The following is a 17,302-nucleotide window of genomic DNA, read 5'->3' as shown; positions in this document are numbered from 1 at the left end:
CCCGCAGCCCCCCAGACGCTCAGGCCCCGCCCCCTTCCGGGCGGAAGTGCCCTCAGAGCGCCGCGAGGCCGCTGCCGGGGGAGATTTTTGGGGTAAAAAACCGGGATTTTGGTGCCAAAACGGGGATTTTGGGGCTGGAATTGAACATTTTGAGCGCCGCGGGGCCTTTCGGGCTGATTTGGGGCCGTTTCGGGGCCGTTTCGGGGCCGTTTCGGGGCCGTTTCGGGGCCCTTCCGGCGGGCCCCGGGCCACGCGGGGTCGGGGATTCGCCGCCATTTTTCCTCCCGGCCTGAGACGCTCCGGTCTGACGCGAGCGCTCTGTGGGCTTTAGTGACGTCACTTCCGGCGACCTTCCGGCGTGACTCGTTGGTTCCGGCGGGCGGCGAGCGGCGGTGAAAGTGACTTTGAGGACTGGGACGTACTGGGATGGACTGGGGGGGACTGGGAGGGACTGGGGGGGACTGGGATGGACTGGGAGGGACTGGGGGGGACTGGGGGGGGACTGCGGGGTTACTGGTTTATACTGGGAGGGGTGTGGGGGGTTACTGGGATGAACTGGGAGGGGACCGGGGGGGATTGGAGGGGCGGGGGGGGCGCTGGGAGCGGGTTCGGCCTCACTGGGATGGACTGGGACGGACTGGGACGGACTGGGACGGACTGGGATGAACTGGGAGGGAACTGGGATGGACTGGGAGGGACTGGGAGGGACTGGGAGAGAACTGGGATGGACTGGGGAGGAACTGGGATGGACTGGGATGGACTGGGATGAACTGGGAGGGACTGGGATGGACTGGGAGAGAACTGGGATGGACTGGGGAGGAACTGGGATGGACTGGGGGGAACTGGGACGGACTGGGAGGGACTGGGATGGACTGGGATGGACTGGGATGGACTGGGATGGACTGGGAGGGACTGGGAGGGACTGGGAGGGACTGGGATGGACTGGGATGGACTGGGATGGACTGGGACGGACTGGGATGAACTGGGAGGGAACTGGGACGGACTGGGATGGACTGGGACGGACTGGGAGGGACTGGGATGAACTGGGACGGGATACTGGGATGGGCCTGGGCCTTACTGGGAGCACTGGGAGGGAACTGGGGCAAACTGGGAGCACTGGTTTGAACTGGGATGGACTGGGGGGGGGGGGGGAACTGGTTTGAACTGGTTTGAACTGGTCTGAACTGGGAGGCGCCCTCGGCCTCCTGAATTCCCCTTGCCCCTCATTAGCATATTTAATCAGCGGATGCTAATTAGCGATTGAGCATCTTCAGAACCCATTAGCGACCCCGGGGGTTGATTAATCCTGGGGCGCGTTAATTAATCTCATTAACCCCCGGGGGTGGTAATTAATTAGCGGGTTTAATTAATCCTTGGGGGGGTGTTAATTAGTCCAATTAACCCCCGGGGGTGTTAATTAATTAACGGGGGGTTAATTAATCCTGGGGCAGGGGGCGTTAATTAATCCAGTTAACCTCAGGGTGTTGATTAATTAGCAGGTTTAATTAACCCCTGGGGCTTAATTAATTAGTCGGAGGGTCTAATTAAGCCCGGGGTGCATTAATTAGTCCAATTGACCCTGGCAATGTGAATTAATTAAGGGAGTTAATTAACTGTGGGGTGCATTAATTAACTTAGCTAACGCTAGAAGCTGTTAACGAGTTGGTTGAGTGGTAACCAGGCTGTGAGCTCGTTAATTAGGCGCTAATTAGTGTAATTAGCTTTTAATGTTATTTTCCAGTGGCTTAAGGCTTGGTTTTCGTTCCGGGCGAGAATTTATTAACTTATTAATTAATTAACTATTATGATGGACATATGAGTTAATGCCATTAGGTAGCTAATTAGTTCCTAATCAGCTTGTTAATTAATTAATTAGGCACTAGCGAGTGTTATTAATGACTTTTTAGTGTTATTTTTTGTTAGTTTCTATTTTATTCCGGGACGGGATTAATTAACCTGTTAACGAGCTGGTCGTTACGAGGCAATTAACTAATTAAAATCGCACGTGGTTAGCTAGCTAATTAAGCGCTGACCAGCCTGCTAACTAATTAACTCGCTGCCAATTAACGCCGTTAACGACCTTTTCATCTCCCCGCCGTTTTCCTTGCCGGTTTATTTTTCCACTGTCGGGCGGCGTTAATTAATGAACTAATTACCGGCGCAGCTTGATAATTAATGGGGTGTTAATCAGTTGTTTGGTTAGCTATTTAGCTGCTGAGCGACTTAGTTAATTGTCTCTTAATTATCGGAGTTAATTGGTTGTTAATTACTCGCCAAACCCCCCAGGACGAGCTTGAGAATCTTCATTCCCCCCCTGTTAATTAAGCAATTAATGCCTCCTAGAATTAATTAATCGAGGCAGGGCGGTAATTAACCCCCAGCAGGGGGGGATTGACGAGCCCAGGCGCTAATTAGCGGGGTCTAATTAGGCTAATTAGCCATGGCTGAGGACATCAAGGCCAAGCTGGCTCGTTACAAGACGGCGCCGTTCGACAGCCGCTTCCCCAACCAGAACCAGACGCGCAACTGCTGGCAGAACTACCTGGGTACGGCCCCGGAAGTCACCTGGGCGAGCCCGGAAGTCACCTGGGCCCCCCGGAACTCACCTGGGCGTCCGGAAAAACCCCGAAATTCCCGGAATTCCCGAAAAAATCCCCCCGAAAATGCCCAAATTTGGGGTTTTTTTATCAGTGATAGTGGCGGGGTTCACCTGGTGTCCCAACACTTTGGAACCCCAAAACTGACCCAAAATTGACCCAAAAATCACCTGGGGGAGCCCAAAACTCACCTGGGCCCCCCGGAACTCACCTGGGCGTCCCGAAAAACCCCGGAATTCCCGGAATTCCCGAAAAAATCCCCCCGAAAATGCCCAAATTTGGGGTTTTTTTATCACCGATAGTGGCGGGGTTCACCTGGTGTCCCAACACTTTGGAACCCCAAAATTGACCCAAAATTGACCCAAAAATCACCTGGGCGAGCCCAAAACTCACCTGGGCACCCCGGAACTCACCTGGGCGTCCCGAAAAACCCCGGAATTCCCGAAAAAATCCCCCCGAAAATGCCCAAGTTTGGGGTTTTTTTATCACCGATAGTGGCGGGGTTCACCTGGTGTCCCAACACCTGAGAACCCAAAATTGACACGAAATTGACCCAAAAATCACCTGGGGGAGCCCAAAACTCACCTGGGCACCCCGGAACTCACCTGGGCGTCCCGAAAAATCCCGGAATTCCCGAAAAAATCCCCCCGAAAATGCCCAAATTTGGGGTTTTTTTATCCCCGTTGGGGGCGGGGTCGACCTGGTGTCCGTTTGGCCCTCCCGTTGTTCCCTGGGTGTCCCCAAATGTCCCCTGGGTGTCCCCAAATGTCCCCTGGGTGTCCCCAATGTCCCCTGATGTCCCCTGGGTGTCCCCAAATGTCCCCTGGGTGTCCCCTGGGTGTCCTCAATGTCCCTGATGTCCCCGATGTCCCCTGGGTGTCCCCTGGGTGTCCCCAGTGTCCCCGATGTCCCCTGGGTGTCCCCTGGGTGTCCCCAATGTCCCCTGGGTGTCCCCACTGTCCCCACTGTCGCCGTTGTCCCCAGACTTCCAGCGGTGCCAGCGCGCCATGGCCGCCCGCGGCGCCGACGCCGGCCCGTGCCAGTGGTACTACCGCGTGTACCGCTCCCTGTGCCCCACGGCCTGGGTGAGTGCCGCCGGTGTCACCGGAGTGTCACCGGAGTGTCCCCAGTGTCCCCAGTGTCCCCCAGTGTCCCCAGTGTCCCCAGTGTCCCCAGTGTCCCCAGTGTCCCCAGTGTCCCCCAGTGTCCCCAGGTGTCCCCAGTGTCCCCAGTGTCCCCAGTGTCCCCCCAGTGTCCCCCAGTGTCCCCCAGTGTCCCCAGTGTCCCCCAGTGTCCCCAGTGTCCCCAGTGTCCCCCCAGTGTCCCCGAGTGTCCCCAGTGTCCCCCAGTGTCCCCCAGTGTCCCCCAGTGTCCCCCAGTGTCCCCAGTGTCCCCCAGTGTCCCAGTGTCCCCAGTGTCCCCAAATGTCCCCGTGTCCCCCAGGTGACGGCGTGGGACGAGGCGCGCGAGGAGGGGACGTTCACCGGCAAGATCTGAGTGTCCCCGACGTCCCCAACGTCCCCCAGCCCCCACCGCGGGTGACAGCGGTGACACCGGGCCGGGGGAGGGGACGGCGCCGGGCCGGGGGAGGGGACGCGCGGTGACTGCGCCAATAAAGGGTTAAAAACTGGGCCTGGGGACGCTTGGGGACAATTGGGGACATGGGGGACATTGGGGACAGCGGAATTCGTCACAATCGGGACCCCCAATGTCACCTGGGACCCCCAAAATGTCACCTGGGAGCCCCAAATGTCCCCAAATGTCACCTGGGACCCTCCAAATGTCCCCAGATGTCACCTGGGACCCTCCAAATGTCACCTGGGAGCCCCAAATGTCACCTGGGACCCCCCAAATGTCACCTGGGACCCTCCAAATGTCACCTGGGACCCCCAAATGTCCCCAAATGTCACCTGGGACCCTCCAAATGTCACCTGGGAGCCAGGTGGCAGTTTGTGCCAGTCCATCCCAGTCCCTCCCAGTGCCCCCAAAGCCCCTCCCCCGTTCCCATCACCCCCCCCACGGCTGCGGCACCAGTATAAACCAGTTTGACTTCCCAGTGACTTCCCAAACCCTTCCCAGTCCATCCCAGTTCCATCCCAGTCCCTCCCAATTCCCTCCCGGTTCCATCCCAGTCCCTCCCAGTCCCTCCCAGTTCCCTCCCAGTCCGTCCCAGTCCCTCCCAGTTCATCCCAGTCCATCCCAGTTCCCTCCCAGTTCATCCCAGTCCATCCAAGTTCCCTCCCAGTTCCCTCCCAGTACAAACCAGTCCCTCCCAGTCCCCTCCCAGTTCCCCGGCAGGTGACACCAGTGACCCCGCCGCGCACAGGTGACACGGGCGCCTTTATTGTCCCCAGCCCCAGGTCAGGGCCCCAGGGGGGCTCCCAGTGCTCCCAGTGCTCCCAGTGGGGCTCCCAGTCCCCCTCCCAGTGCTCCCAGTGGGCCGCCCATGGCTCCTCCCAGTGCTCCCAGTGGCGCCCCCATGGCCGCTCCCAGTGGGGCTCCCAGTCCTCCCAGTCCCCCTCCCAGTCCTCCCAGTGCTCCCAGTTGTCCCAGTCCTCCCAGTCCTCCCAGTGGTCCCAGTTGTCCCAGTCCTCCCAGTCCTCCCAGTGGTCCCAGTTGTCCCAGTCCTCCCAGTCCTCCCAGTGGTCCCAGTTGTCCCAGTCCTCCCAGTCCTCCCAGTGGTCCCAGTTGTCCCAGTCCTCCCAGTGGTCCCAGTGGTCCCAGTTGTCCCCCTCCCAGTCCTCCCAGTGCTCCCAGTCCCCCTCCCGGTGGTCCCAGTTGTCCCAGTGGTCCCAGCGGTGCTCCGAAGGGCGTTCCCAGTGCTCCCAGTGCTCCCAGTGGTTCCAGCAGGTGGCCTGGGGTGGGGGAGGGAAACACAGGGTGGGGTCACTCTGGGGCGTCTTCGTCGTCACCATCATCATCATCACCATCATCATCACCCTATCAGCATCATCATCATCATCATCTTCATCATCATCATCATCCCCCGCTGTCTTCATCATCATCATCATCGTCATCATCATCTCGTCATCATCATCATCATCCCATCACCGTCTTCGTCATCGTCACCTTCATCATCGTCCCACCATCATCATCCCCCACCGTCTTCGTCATCATCATCTTCACCTCACCATCGTCGTCACCCTGTCACCACCGTCGCCTTCCTCCCCTCTTTATCATCCCATCATCATCATCATCATCCCACCACCATCTTCATCCCCATCCCTGCATCATCATCTTCGTCCTGTCATCGTCGTCTTCGTCCCACCATCATCATCATCATCATCCCGTCACCACCATCTTCATCCCACCATCATTCATCATCATCATCCCACCACCACCGTCTTCATCCTCTCCATCATCATCATCATCATCCCGTCGCCGTCTTCATCCCACCATCATCATCATCATCCCATCACCACCATCTTCATCCCGCCACCATCATCATCATCCCGCCACCACCGTCATCTTCATCCCGCCACCGTGATCACGCCGCCTTCATCATCGTCGTCCCACCGTCTTCATCCCGCCCTCATCTTCATCATCTTCACCCCAGCCCTTCGTGACCTCCCATCCCATCGTCTTCACCCTGCCTTTGTCCCATCCCAACGCCTTCGTCCCGGCCCCGCCGTCCCATCATCATCGTCGTCATCCCACCGCCGCCTTCCTCCCACCGCTGTCATCTTCATCCCTCCACCGTCTTTACCATCCTCATCCCGCCGCCGTCCTGCTCTTCATCCCATCATCGTCATCCCGCCGTCATCATCATCCTCGTCCCGCTGCCACCCTAGTCCCACCACCATCTTCATCCCACCCTCATCGTCTTCATCTTCGTCCCACCGCCATCTTTACCGTCTTCATCCCACCTTCATCATCATCTGCACCTTCGTCCCACCCTCATCATCATCATCCCACCTCCATCTTCATCCCACTGCCACCCTCATCATCATCCCACCCTTATCTTCATCCCACCACCCTCATCTTCATCCCGCCATCATTTTTACTTTCTTCATCCCACCCTCATCATCATCCCACCCTTATCTTCATCCCACCATCGTCTTCATCCCACCATCATCTTTACCGTCTTCATCCCACCACCACCACCATCTTCGTCCCACCATCTTCATCCTCGTCCCGCCATCTTCGTCATCATCAGCCCACCCTCATCATCATCCTCGTCCCACCACCACCTTCATCCCACCATCATCATCTTCTTCATTCCACCATCATCATCATCTTCGTCCCACCACCTCCACCACCATCGTCCCACCATCTTCATCTTCATCCCACCATCTTCGTCATCATCATCCCACCATCATCATCATCCTCGTCCCACCACCATCATCATCCCACCATCATCATCATCCTCATCCCACCACCGCCTTCATCCCACCATCATCATCATCATCTTCTTCATTCCACCATCATCATCATCTTCGTCCCACCACCGTCATCATCCCACCATCATCATCATCCTCGTCCCACCACCACCTTCATCCCACCATCATCATCTTCTTCATTCCACCATCATCATCATCCTCATCCCACCACCATCATCATCATCATCCCACCACCATCGTCATCGTCATCTTCATCCCACCACCACCATCGTCCCACCATCATCATCATCATCTTCTTCATCCCGCCACCATCCTCATCATCTTCATCCCACCCCCATCATCTTCATCCCACCACCGCCATCGTCATCTTCATCCCGGCGCCCCCGTTCGCCCCCGCCCGCCACCACCGTCATCATCATCATCATCATCGTCACCTTCCTCACCTGTGCTGAGGTCGCGGGGGGGCCGAGGGCCGGCGGCCGGGGGACACCGGGCGGCTGTGGGGACACACAGGGGTCACACAGGGGTCACACAGGGGTCACACAGGGGTCACCGAGGTCATGGGTGGACACTGGAGTGGATGCAGAGGTCATGGGTGGACACAGAGGTCATGGGTGGACACAAAGGTCATGGGTGGACACGGAGGTCATGGGTGGACACTGGGGTGGACACGGAGGTCATGGGTGGACACGGAGGTCATGGGTGGACACAGAGGTCATGGGTGGACACGGAGGTCATGGGTGGACACTGGGGTGGACACAGAGGTCATGGGTGGACACGGAGGTCATGGGTGGACACGGGTGGGCACAGAGGTCATGGGTGGACATGAGAAGGTCATGGGTAGACTCTGGGGTGGACACGGAGGTCATGGGTGGACACGGAGGTCATGGGTGGACACAGAGATCATGGGGGGACACAGGTGGACACAGAGGTCATGGGTGGACACCGGGGTGGACACAGAGGTCATGGGTGGACACGGGTGGGCACAGAGGTCATGGGTGGACATGAGAAGGTCATGGGTAGACTCTGGGGTGGACACGGAGGTCATGGGTGGACATGAGGGCCATGGGTGGACACAGGGGTCATTGATGGACACAGAGGTCACGGATGGACACGAGGGCCATGGATGGACACAGGGGTGGAGAAGGTCACGGATGGACCCGTGACGGTCACGGGAAGGGGATGGACACATGGAGAGGTCAAGGATGGACACAGGTCAAGGATGGACACAGGTGGATCAAGGATGGACATTGAGAGGTCAAGGATGGACATGAGGTCAAGGATGGACACCAGGAGGGGTCAAGGATGGACATGGAGAGGTCAAGGATGGACATTGGTCAAGGATGGACACAGGTGGGTCAAGGATGGACATTGAGTGGTCAAGGATGGACACAGGTGGGTCAAGGATGGACATTGAGTGGTCAAGGATGGACATTGAGTGGTCAAGGATGGACACAGGTGGGTCAAGGATGGACATGAGGTCAAGGATGGACACAGGTGGGTCAAAGATGGACATTGAGTGGTCAAGGATGGACACCAGGAGGGGTCAAGGATGGACACAGGTGGGTCAAGGATGGACATTGAGTGGTCAAGGATGGACACAGGTGGGTCAAGGATGGACATTGAGTGGTCAAGGATGGACATTGAGTGGTCAAGGATGGACACAGGTGGGTCAAGGATGGACATGAGGTCAAGGATGGACACCAGGAGGGGTCAAGGATGGACACAGAGAGGTCAAGGATGGACACAGGTGGGTCAAGGATGGACATGAGGTCAAGGATGGACATGAGGTCAAGGATGGACACAGGTGGGTCAAAGATGGACATTGAGTGGTCAAGGATGGACACCAGGAGGGGTCAAGGATGGACACAGGTGGGTCAAGGATGGACATTGAGAGGTCAAGGATGGACACGAGGAGGTCCCAGAGGACACATCAAGGTCCTGCGAGGCCCCACCCCGTGTCCCGTGTCCCGTGTCCCGTGTCCCGTGTCCGTGTCCCGTGTCCCCTGTCCCGTGTCCCCTGTCCCGTGTCCCGTGTCCGTGTCCCCTGTCCCCTGTCCCCTGTCCCGTGTCCGTGTCCGTGTCCCGTGTCCGTGTCCCGTGTCCGTGTCCCGTGTCCGTGTCCGTGTCCCGTGTCCCGTCCCGTGTCGCACTCACGGCAGCCTCCCTGGGGACACTTCCCGGCGTCCCCGAGGTCGTTGTGGGCGTGGCCGTCGAAGTCCCCGCACAGGCCGCAGGTGCGGTTGCGCAGCCGGGGGGACGCGGTGACCTCCAGGACGTGGCCGGTGGCCACGCGCAGGTCAGGGGTCAGCAGCACCAGGGCGGGGCCGGGGGCGGGGCCGGGGGCGGGGCCGACGCAGGCGGAGCCGTCCGGGAGGCAGAAGGGCAGCGGGAGGGCGGAGCCGTCCAGCTGGGGGAGGGACGGCGGCGTCTTCGTCATCGTCATCATCGTCATCGTCATCATCCATCCATCATCGTCATCAGCCTTCATCCAACCTTCTCCATCCATCCATCATCCATCATCATCATCAGCCTTCATCCATCCTTCTCCATCCATCCATCATCCATCATCATCAGCCTTCATCCAACCTTCTCCATCCATCCATCATCGTCATCAGCCTTCATCCAACCTTCTCCATCCATCCATCATCCACCATCATCGTCACCATCATCTCCACCATCTTCATCATCATCATTGTCATCATCGTCATCATCTCCATCATCATCATCATCCTTCATCCAACCTTCTCCATCCATCCATCATCGTCATCATCAGCCTTCATCCAACCTTCTCCATCCATCCATCATCCACCATCATCGTCACCATCATCTCCACCATCTTCATCATCATCATTGTCATTGTCATCATCATCTCCATCATCATCATCATCCTTCATCCAACCTTCTCCATCCATCCATCATCATCATCATCATCCTTCATCCAACCTTCTCCATCCATCCATCATCCATCCATCATCGTCATCATCATCTCCACCATCTTCATCATCATCATTGTCATCATCGTCATCATCTCCATCATCATCATCCTTCATCCAACCTTCTCCATCCATCCATCATCATCATCATCATCATCATCCTTCATCCAACCTTCTCCATCCATCCATCATCCACCATCATCGTCATCATCATCTCCACTATCTTCATCATCATCATCGTCATCATCGTCATCATCTCCATCATCATCATCATCAGCCTTCATCCAACCTTCTCCATCCATCATCATCATCGTCATCAGCCTTCATCCAACCTTCTCCATCCATCCTTCATCCATCATCATCGTCACCATCATCTCCACCATCTTCATCATCATCATTGTCATCATCGTCATCAGCCTTCATCCGACCTTCTCCATCCATCCATCATCCACCATCATCGTCATCATCATCTCCACCATCTTCATCATCATCCTTGTCATCATCGTCATCATCTCCATCATCATCATCCTTCATCCAACCTTCTCCATCCATCCCTCATCCATCATCGTCATCATCATCATCATCATCTCCATCATCATCATCCCTCACCCATCCTTCATCCACCATCCTCATCTCCATCGTCACCGTCCTCCATCCAGCCTTCATCCATTCGTCCTTCCCCCGTCATCATCGTCATCCTCGTCCTTCAGCCAAACTTCTCCGTCCATCATCGCCGTCACCTTCATCACCGTCACCCTTCCTCCACCACCCGCCGGCGCCGTCCTCACTCATCCACCCGCCCATCCATCATCTTCCTCCTCCTCCCCCTCCCCTCCCCCTCACCTGTCCCCTCCCCCCCGCTCACCTGTGCCAGCGCCCCCTGCAGGTGCCACCGTCGCCGTCCCGTTGTCACCGTCACCGCCCCTCCCCCCGCCAGCGCCACCTCCAGGGTGGGCGGGGCTCCCTCGGCCGGGGGCGGGGCTCCCTCGGCCGGGGGCGGGGCGCAGGTGCGGACCAGCAGGAGGGGGGAGGGGCAGCCCCGCCCCCCCCGCGCCCCCCCCGCGCCGTCAAAGGTGCGGAAGCGCCGCGGCCACACCTGGCAGGTACCTGCGGGGAGGGGGGAGGGGCCGGGGGGAGGGGCTGGGGGAGGGGCTGGGGGGAGGGGAGAGAGCGAGGGGGGAGAGGGGTTGGGGGAGGAGCCCGGACACAGATGGGGGAGGGGGGAGTGTCCGGGACCCGCCCCCACAGGTGAGGGGAAACACCTGGGACACACCTGGGACCTCCCACCCACACCTGGACACACCTGGGGACACCTGGGGACACACCTGGGACCTCCCACCCACACCTGGACACACCTGGGGACACCTGGGGACACACCTGGGACCTCCCACCCACACCTGGACACACCTGGGGACACCTGGGGACACACCTGGGACCTCCCACCCACACCTGGACACACCTGGGGACACCTGGGACACACCTGGGACCTCCCATCCACACCTGGACACACCTGGGGACACCTGGGACACACCTGGGACCTCCCACCCACACCTGAGATACACCTGGGGACACCTGGGACACACCTGGGACCTCCCACCCACACCTGGACACACCTGGGGACACACCTGGGACCTCCCACCCACACCTGAGCACACCTGGGGACACACCTGGGACCTCCCACCCACACCTGGACACACCTGGGGACACACCTGGGACCTCCCACTCACACCTGAGATACACCTGGGGACACACCTGGGACCTCCCACCCACACCTGGACACACCTGGGGACACACCTGGGACCTCCCACCCACACCTGGACACACCTGGGGACACACCTGGGACCTCCCACCCACACCTGGAACTCACCTGTGCCCTGCAATCCTCACCTGTCCCCCAGGTGACCCTCCCCCGCCCCGCCCGCCCCCCCATGACTCACCTGTGTGACAGGTGCGCTGCCCGGCGCAGGCCCCGCAGAGCCCCCTGGCGGCGGTGGCGGTCACGGTGACGGCTCCGTCACCTGCCCGGCTCACCTGCAGCCCCGCCCAGGTGAGCAGCACCTGCCGCTGCCCCCCCCGGCGCCGCACCTGCACCCGGCCCCCGGCCACGCCCACCGGGAGGCGCACGCGGCGGCCGGACACCTGCGGACAGGTGAGACACGCCTGGTCAGGTGACACACACCTGGGACAGGTGAGACACACCTGGGATACACCTGGGACAGCTGAGACACCTGGGATAGGTGAGGGGCCTGGGACAGGGGAGACACCTGGGACAGGTAGGACACACCTGGGACAGGGACATGGACAAACCTGGAACAGGGACACAGATACACCTGGGACAGGTGACACACCTGGGACAGGGACACGGACACACCTGGGACAGACACACCTGGGACAGGCGGGACACACCTGGGGACTGGGACATGGACAAACCTGGGACAGGGACACGGACACACCTGGGAGAGGTGACACACCTGGGACAGGGACACGGACACACCTGGGAGAGGTGACACACCTGGGACAGGGACACATCTGGGACAGGGACACGGACACATCTGGGACAGACACACCTGGGACAGGTGGGACGCACCTGGGACAGGGACAGACACACTTGGGACAGGGACACGGACACACCTGGGACAGGTGACACACCTGGGAGAGGTGGCATACCTGGGACAGGGACACACCTGGGACAGGGACACACCTGGGACAGGGACACACCTGGGACAGGGACACGGACACACCTGGGATAGGGACACACCTGGGACAGGGACACGGACACACCTGGGACAGGTGACACACCTGGGAGAGGTGGCATACCTGGGACAGGGACACACCTGGGACAGGGACACGGACACATCTGGGACAGGTGTCACACCTGGGACTGGGGCAGACACCCCTGTGACAGGGACACACACACACACCTGCGGGCAGGTGTCCCACCTGCCCAGGTGCGCACTCACCCAGGCCGTGGTGCTCTCTCCGTGCCTCAGCTCCACCTGGAACCCGTCCCCGGCCACGGTCACCTGCGAGAAGGTGGCGCGGGGCCCGGAGCCCACCTGGCCGGACAGCCACACCTGCAGCCCAGGTGAGCCCCCGCAGGCGGCCACCAGCGGACAGGTGAGCGGCAGCCGCCAGGTGCGGCCGTCGAAGGCGCGGAAGCGGCGCCGGCTCAGGACGTGGCACACGAGGGGCGGGGCCGGAGCGCAGGTGGGGCGGCAGGTGCGGCCAGGTGGGCAGGGCGGGTCCTGGCAGGTGAATCCGGGTGGGCAGGTGAGGTCCTGGCAGGTCACTGGTGTAGGGACACACCTGGGCGTGGCTTCATCCATCTGACAGGTGGATCCAGGTGGGCAGGTGAGGTCCTGGCAGGTCACTGGTGTAGCGACACACCTGGGCGTGGCTCCGTCCATCCGACAGGTGTACCCAGGTGGACAGGTGAGGTCCTGGCAGGTCAGTGCCGTGGGGACACACCTGGGCGTGGCTCCGTCCATCTGACAGGTGGACCCAGGTGGGCAGGTGAGGTTCTGGCAGGTTGATTTGATGGGGACACACCTGGGCGAGGCTCCGTCCATCTGACAGGTGGATCCAGGTGGGCAGGTGAGGTCCTGGCAGGTCACTGATGTAGCGACACACCTGGGCGTGGCTCCGTCCATCTGACAGGTGGACCCAGGTGGGCAGGTGAGGTCCTGGCAGGTTGATTTGATGGGGACACACCTGGGCGTGGCTCCGTCCATCTGACAGGTGGATCCAGGTGGGCAGGTGAGGTCCTGGCAGGTTAACTTCACAGGAACACACCTAGGGACCATTTTCTCCATTCTACAGGTGGACCCAGGTGGACAGGTGAGGTCCTGGCAGGTTGATTTGATGGGGACACACCTGGGCGTGGCTCCGTCCATCTGACAGGTGGACCCAGCTGGACAGGTGAGTTCCTGGCAGGTCAACTTGACGGGAACACACCTGGGCGTGGTTCTGTCTATCTGACAAGTGGATCCGGGTGGGCAGGTGAGGTCCTGGCAGGTCAGTGGTGTAGGGACACACCTGGGCGTGGATTTCTCCATTCTACAGGTGGATCTGGGTGGGCAGGTGAGGTCCTGGCAGGTTGATGCGATGGGGACACACCTGGGCGTGGCTCCGTCCATCTGACAGGTGGATCCAGGTGGGCAGGTGAGGTCCTGGCAGGTCAGTGGTGTAGGAACACACCTGGGGACCATTTTCTCCATTCTACAGGTGGATCCAGGTGGGCAGGTGAGGTCCTGGCAGGTCAGTGGTGTAGGGACACACCTGGGGACCATTTTCTCCATTCTACAGGTGGACCCAGGTGGGCAGGTGAGGTCCTGGCAGGTTGATGTGATGGGGACGCACCTGGGCATGGCTCCGTCCATCTGACAGGTGGACCTAGCTGGACAGGTGAGGTCCTGGCAGGTCAGTGGTGTAGGAACACACCTGGGCGTGGATTTCTCCACTCTACAGGTGGATCTGGGTGGGCAGGTGAGGTCCTGGCAGGTCAGTGGTGTAGGGACACACCTGGGCGTGGATTTCTCCATTCTACAGGTGGATCCAGGTGGGCAGGTGAGGTCCTGGCAGGTCAGTGGTGTAGGAACACACCTGGGCGTGGATTTCTCCATTCTACAGGTGGATCCAGGTGGGCAGGTGAGGTCCTGGCAGGTCAGTGGTGTAGGAACACACGTGGGGGTCATTTTCTCCATTCTACAGGTGGATCCGGGTGGGCAGGTGAGGTCCTGGCAGGTTGATGCGATGGGGACACACCTGGGCCAGCCCTGCAGCACCCGGCAGGTGGCTCCGGGCTCGCAGGTGACGTCGGAGCAGGACAGGGCGGGGACAGCGCGGGCGCGGCGCCGGCAGCCCGGGCCCCGGCAGGGCAACGGGGCGGGGCCACACCGCGGCCAGCCGGCGGTCACCTGGCACCTGGTGGCCTGAGGACAGCGGAGGTCACCGCAGGAAGGTCTGATGGACATCTTGGTCTGGACACACTGGGGATGACCGCTGACCACGTGACACATGGTGTCCTTGGGACACTGGACATCCTGGCAGGATGGAGAGGAGTGGACACACTGCGGCCACCCATTGGTCATCTGACACGTGGTGTCCTTGGAGCACTGGACGTCACGGCAGGAAGGTCTCCTGATGGACGTCTTGGTGGGGACACACTGCGGCCACCCACTGACCATCTGGCACATTGTCCCCTTGTGGCACTGGACATCCTGGCAGGATGGAGAGGAGTGGACACACTGTGGCCACCCATTGGTCATCTTACACTGGGTTCCTTGGGGACACTGGAGGTCACCACAGGAAGGTCTCCTGATGGACGTCTTGGTCTGGACACACTGGGGATGACCGCTGACCACGTGACACGTGGTGTCCTTGGGACAGTGGATGTCCTGGCATGATGGCGGCTGATGGACACACTGCGGCCACCCATCGGTCATCTTGCACCTGGTGGCCTGCGGACAGCGGAGGTCGTCGCAGGAAGGTCTGATGGACATCTTGGTCTGGACACACTGTGGCCATCCATTGGTCATCTGACACGTGGTGTCCTTGGCGCACTGGACGTCACGGCAGGAAGGTCTCCTGATGGACGTCGTGGTCTGGACACACTGGGGATGACCATTGACCATCTGGCACATTGTCCCCTTGTGGCACTGGACATCCTGGCAGGATGGAGAGGAGTGGACACACTGCGGCCACCCATCGGTCATCTTACACTGGGTTCCTTGGGGACAGTGGAGGTCATGGCAGGAAGGTCTCCTGATGGACGCCTTGGTCTGGACACACTGGGGATGACCGCTGACCATGTGGCACGTGGTGTCCTTGGGGCAGTGGAGGTCACTGCAGGATGGAGAGGAGTGCACACACTGTGGCCACCCATTGGTCATCTGGCAGGTGGTGTCCTTGGAGCACTGGACATCACCGCAGGAAGGTCTCCTGATGGACGTCTTGGTGGGGACACAGTGCGGCCACCCGCTGACCATCTGGCACATGTGACCTGTCTGGCAGTGGACATTGTGACAGGATGGTCGCTGATGGACACACTGCGGCCACCCATTGGTCATCTTACACTGGGTTCCTTGGGGACAGTGGAGGTCACCACAGGAAGGTCTCCTGATGGACGTCGTGGTCTGGACGCACTGGGGATGACCACTGACCACGTGACACGTGGTGTCCTTGGGACAGTGGATGTCCTGGCATGATGGCGGCTGATGGACACACTGCGGCCACCCATCGGTCATCTTGCACCTGGTGGCCTGCGGACAGCGGAGGTCACCACAGGAAGGTCTGATGGACATCTTGGTCTGGACACACTGTGGCCATCCATTGGTCATCTGACACCTGGTGTCCTTGGAGCACTGGACGTCACGGCAGGAAGGTCTCCTGATGGACGTCTTGGTCTGGACACACTGGGGATGACCACTGACCACGTGACACATGGTGTCCTTGGGGCAGTGGAGGTCACTGCAGGATGGAGAGGAGTGGACACACTGTGGCCACCCATTGGTCATCTGGCAGGTGGTGTCCTTGGAGCACTGGACATCACGGCAGGAAGGTCTCCTGATGGACGTCTTGGTGGGGACACAGTGCGGCCACCCACTGACCATCTGGCACATTGTCCCCTTCTGGCACTGGACATCACTACAGGATGGAGAGGAGTGGACACAATGCGGCCACCCATTGGTCATCTTACACCTGGTGCCTTGTGGACAGCGGAGGTCACTGCAGGAAGGTCTGATGGACATCTTGGTCTGGACACACTGTGGCCATCCATTGGTCATCTGACACGTGGTGTCCTTGGAGCACTGGACGTCACGGCAGGAAGGTCTCCTGATGGATGTCTTGGTGTGGACACACTGGGGATGACCATTGACCATCTGGCACATTGTCCCCTTGTGGCACTGGACATCCTGGCAGGATGGAGAGGAGTGGACACACTGCGGCCACCCATCGGTCATCTTACACTGGGTTCCTTGGGGACAGTGGAGGTCACGGCAGGAAGGTCTCCTGATGGACGTCGTGGTCTGGACGCACCGGGGATGACCACTGACCTCGTGACACGTGGTGTCCTTGGGACAGTGGAGGTCACTGCAGGATGGAGAGGAGTGGACACACTGCGGCCACCCATCGGTCATCTTGCACCTGGTGCCCTGAGGACAGTGGAGGTCACCGCAGGAAGGTCTGATGGACATCTTGGTCTGGACACACTGCGGCCACCCATTGGTCATCTGACACGTGGTGTCCTTGGAGCACTGGACGTCACGGCAGGAAGGTCTCCTGATGGACGTCTTGGTGGGGACACACTGCGGCCACCCACTGACCATCTGGCACATTGTCCCCTTGTGGCACTGGACATCCTGGCAGGATGGAGAGGAGTGGACACACTGCGGCCACCCATTGGTCATCTTACACTGGGTTCCTTGGG

General features: G+C 59.7%; 2 protein-coding genes across 3 annotated transcripts; both read left to right on the top strand.

The window, feature by feature from the left end:
• Nucleotides 1-10: 10 nt before the first annotated feature.
• COX6B1 (cytochrome c oxidase subunit 6B1) lies at nucleotides 11-4,228 on the top strand. Of its 2 annotated transcripts, none has more exons than XM_066208696.1 (5): nucleotides 11-92; nucleotides 332-398; nucleotides 2,430-2,546; nucleotides 3,582-3,682; nucleotides 4,041-4,228. In XM_066208696.1, the coding sequence occupies exons 3-5, from the start codon at nucleotides 2,441-2,443 to the stop codon at nucleotides 4,092-4,094; spliced, it is 261 nt and encodes an 86-aa protein (XP_066064793.1). In that variant the 5' UTR covers nucleotides 11-92; nucleotides 332-398; nucleotides 2,430-2,440; the 3' UTR covers nucleotides 4,095-4,228. The 2 variants fall into 2 exon arrangements, with proteins under 2 accessions (XP_066064793.1, XP_066064792.1); XM_066208695.1 differs by having other exon boundaries at nucleotides 332-415; nucleotides 2,431-2,546.
• Nucleotides 4,229-9,415: 5,187 nt separating this feature from the next.
• Nucleotides 9,416-12,045, top strand: LOC136305443 (uncharacterized; the record flags this gene model as incomplete). The annotated part of the gene is made up of 2 exons (XM_066208699.1): nucleotides 9,416-10,946; nucleotides 11,822-12,045. Coding segments are annotated over 2 exons (1,755 nt in total), but the record flags the coding sequence as incomplete, so codon positions are not given.
• Between the last annotated feature and the right edge of the window lie 5,257 nt (nucleotides 12,046-17,302).

The sequence above is a fragment of the Chamaea fasciata genome, unplaced genomic scaffold (assembly GCF_029207755.1).
Source record: "Chamaea fasciata isolate MVZ Bird 193981 ecotype frontalis unplaced genomic scaffold, bChaFas1.0.hap1 SCAF_413, whole genome shotgun sequence".
Taxonomy (NCBI): Eukaryota; Metazoa; Chordata; class Aves; order Passeriformes; family Sylviidae; genus Chamaea; species Chamaea fasciata.
The sequence above is the reverse complement of the archived record's forward strand: the minus strand, read 5'-3'. Positions and strand labels throughout refer to the sequence as shown.

Excerpts from the sequence above, each read along its gene's own strand:
- COX6B1 (XM_066208696.1), top strand. The coding sequence starts at position 2,441 with ATGGCTGAGGACATCAAGGCCAAGCTGGCTCGTTACAAGACGGCGCCG. Across the intron at positions 2,547-3,581 it reads CTGCTGGCAGAACTACCTGG|ACTTCCAGCGGTGCCAGCGC; the intron begins GTACGGCCCCGG and ends CGTTGTCCCCAG. Across the intron at positions 3,683-4,040 it reads CCCTGTGCCCCACGGCCTGG|GTGACGGCGTGGGACGAGGC; the intron begins GTGAGTGCCGCC and ends CGTGTCCCCCAG.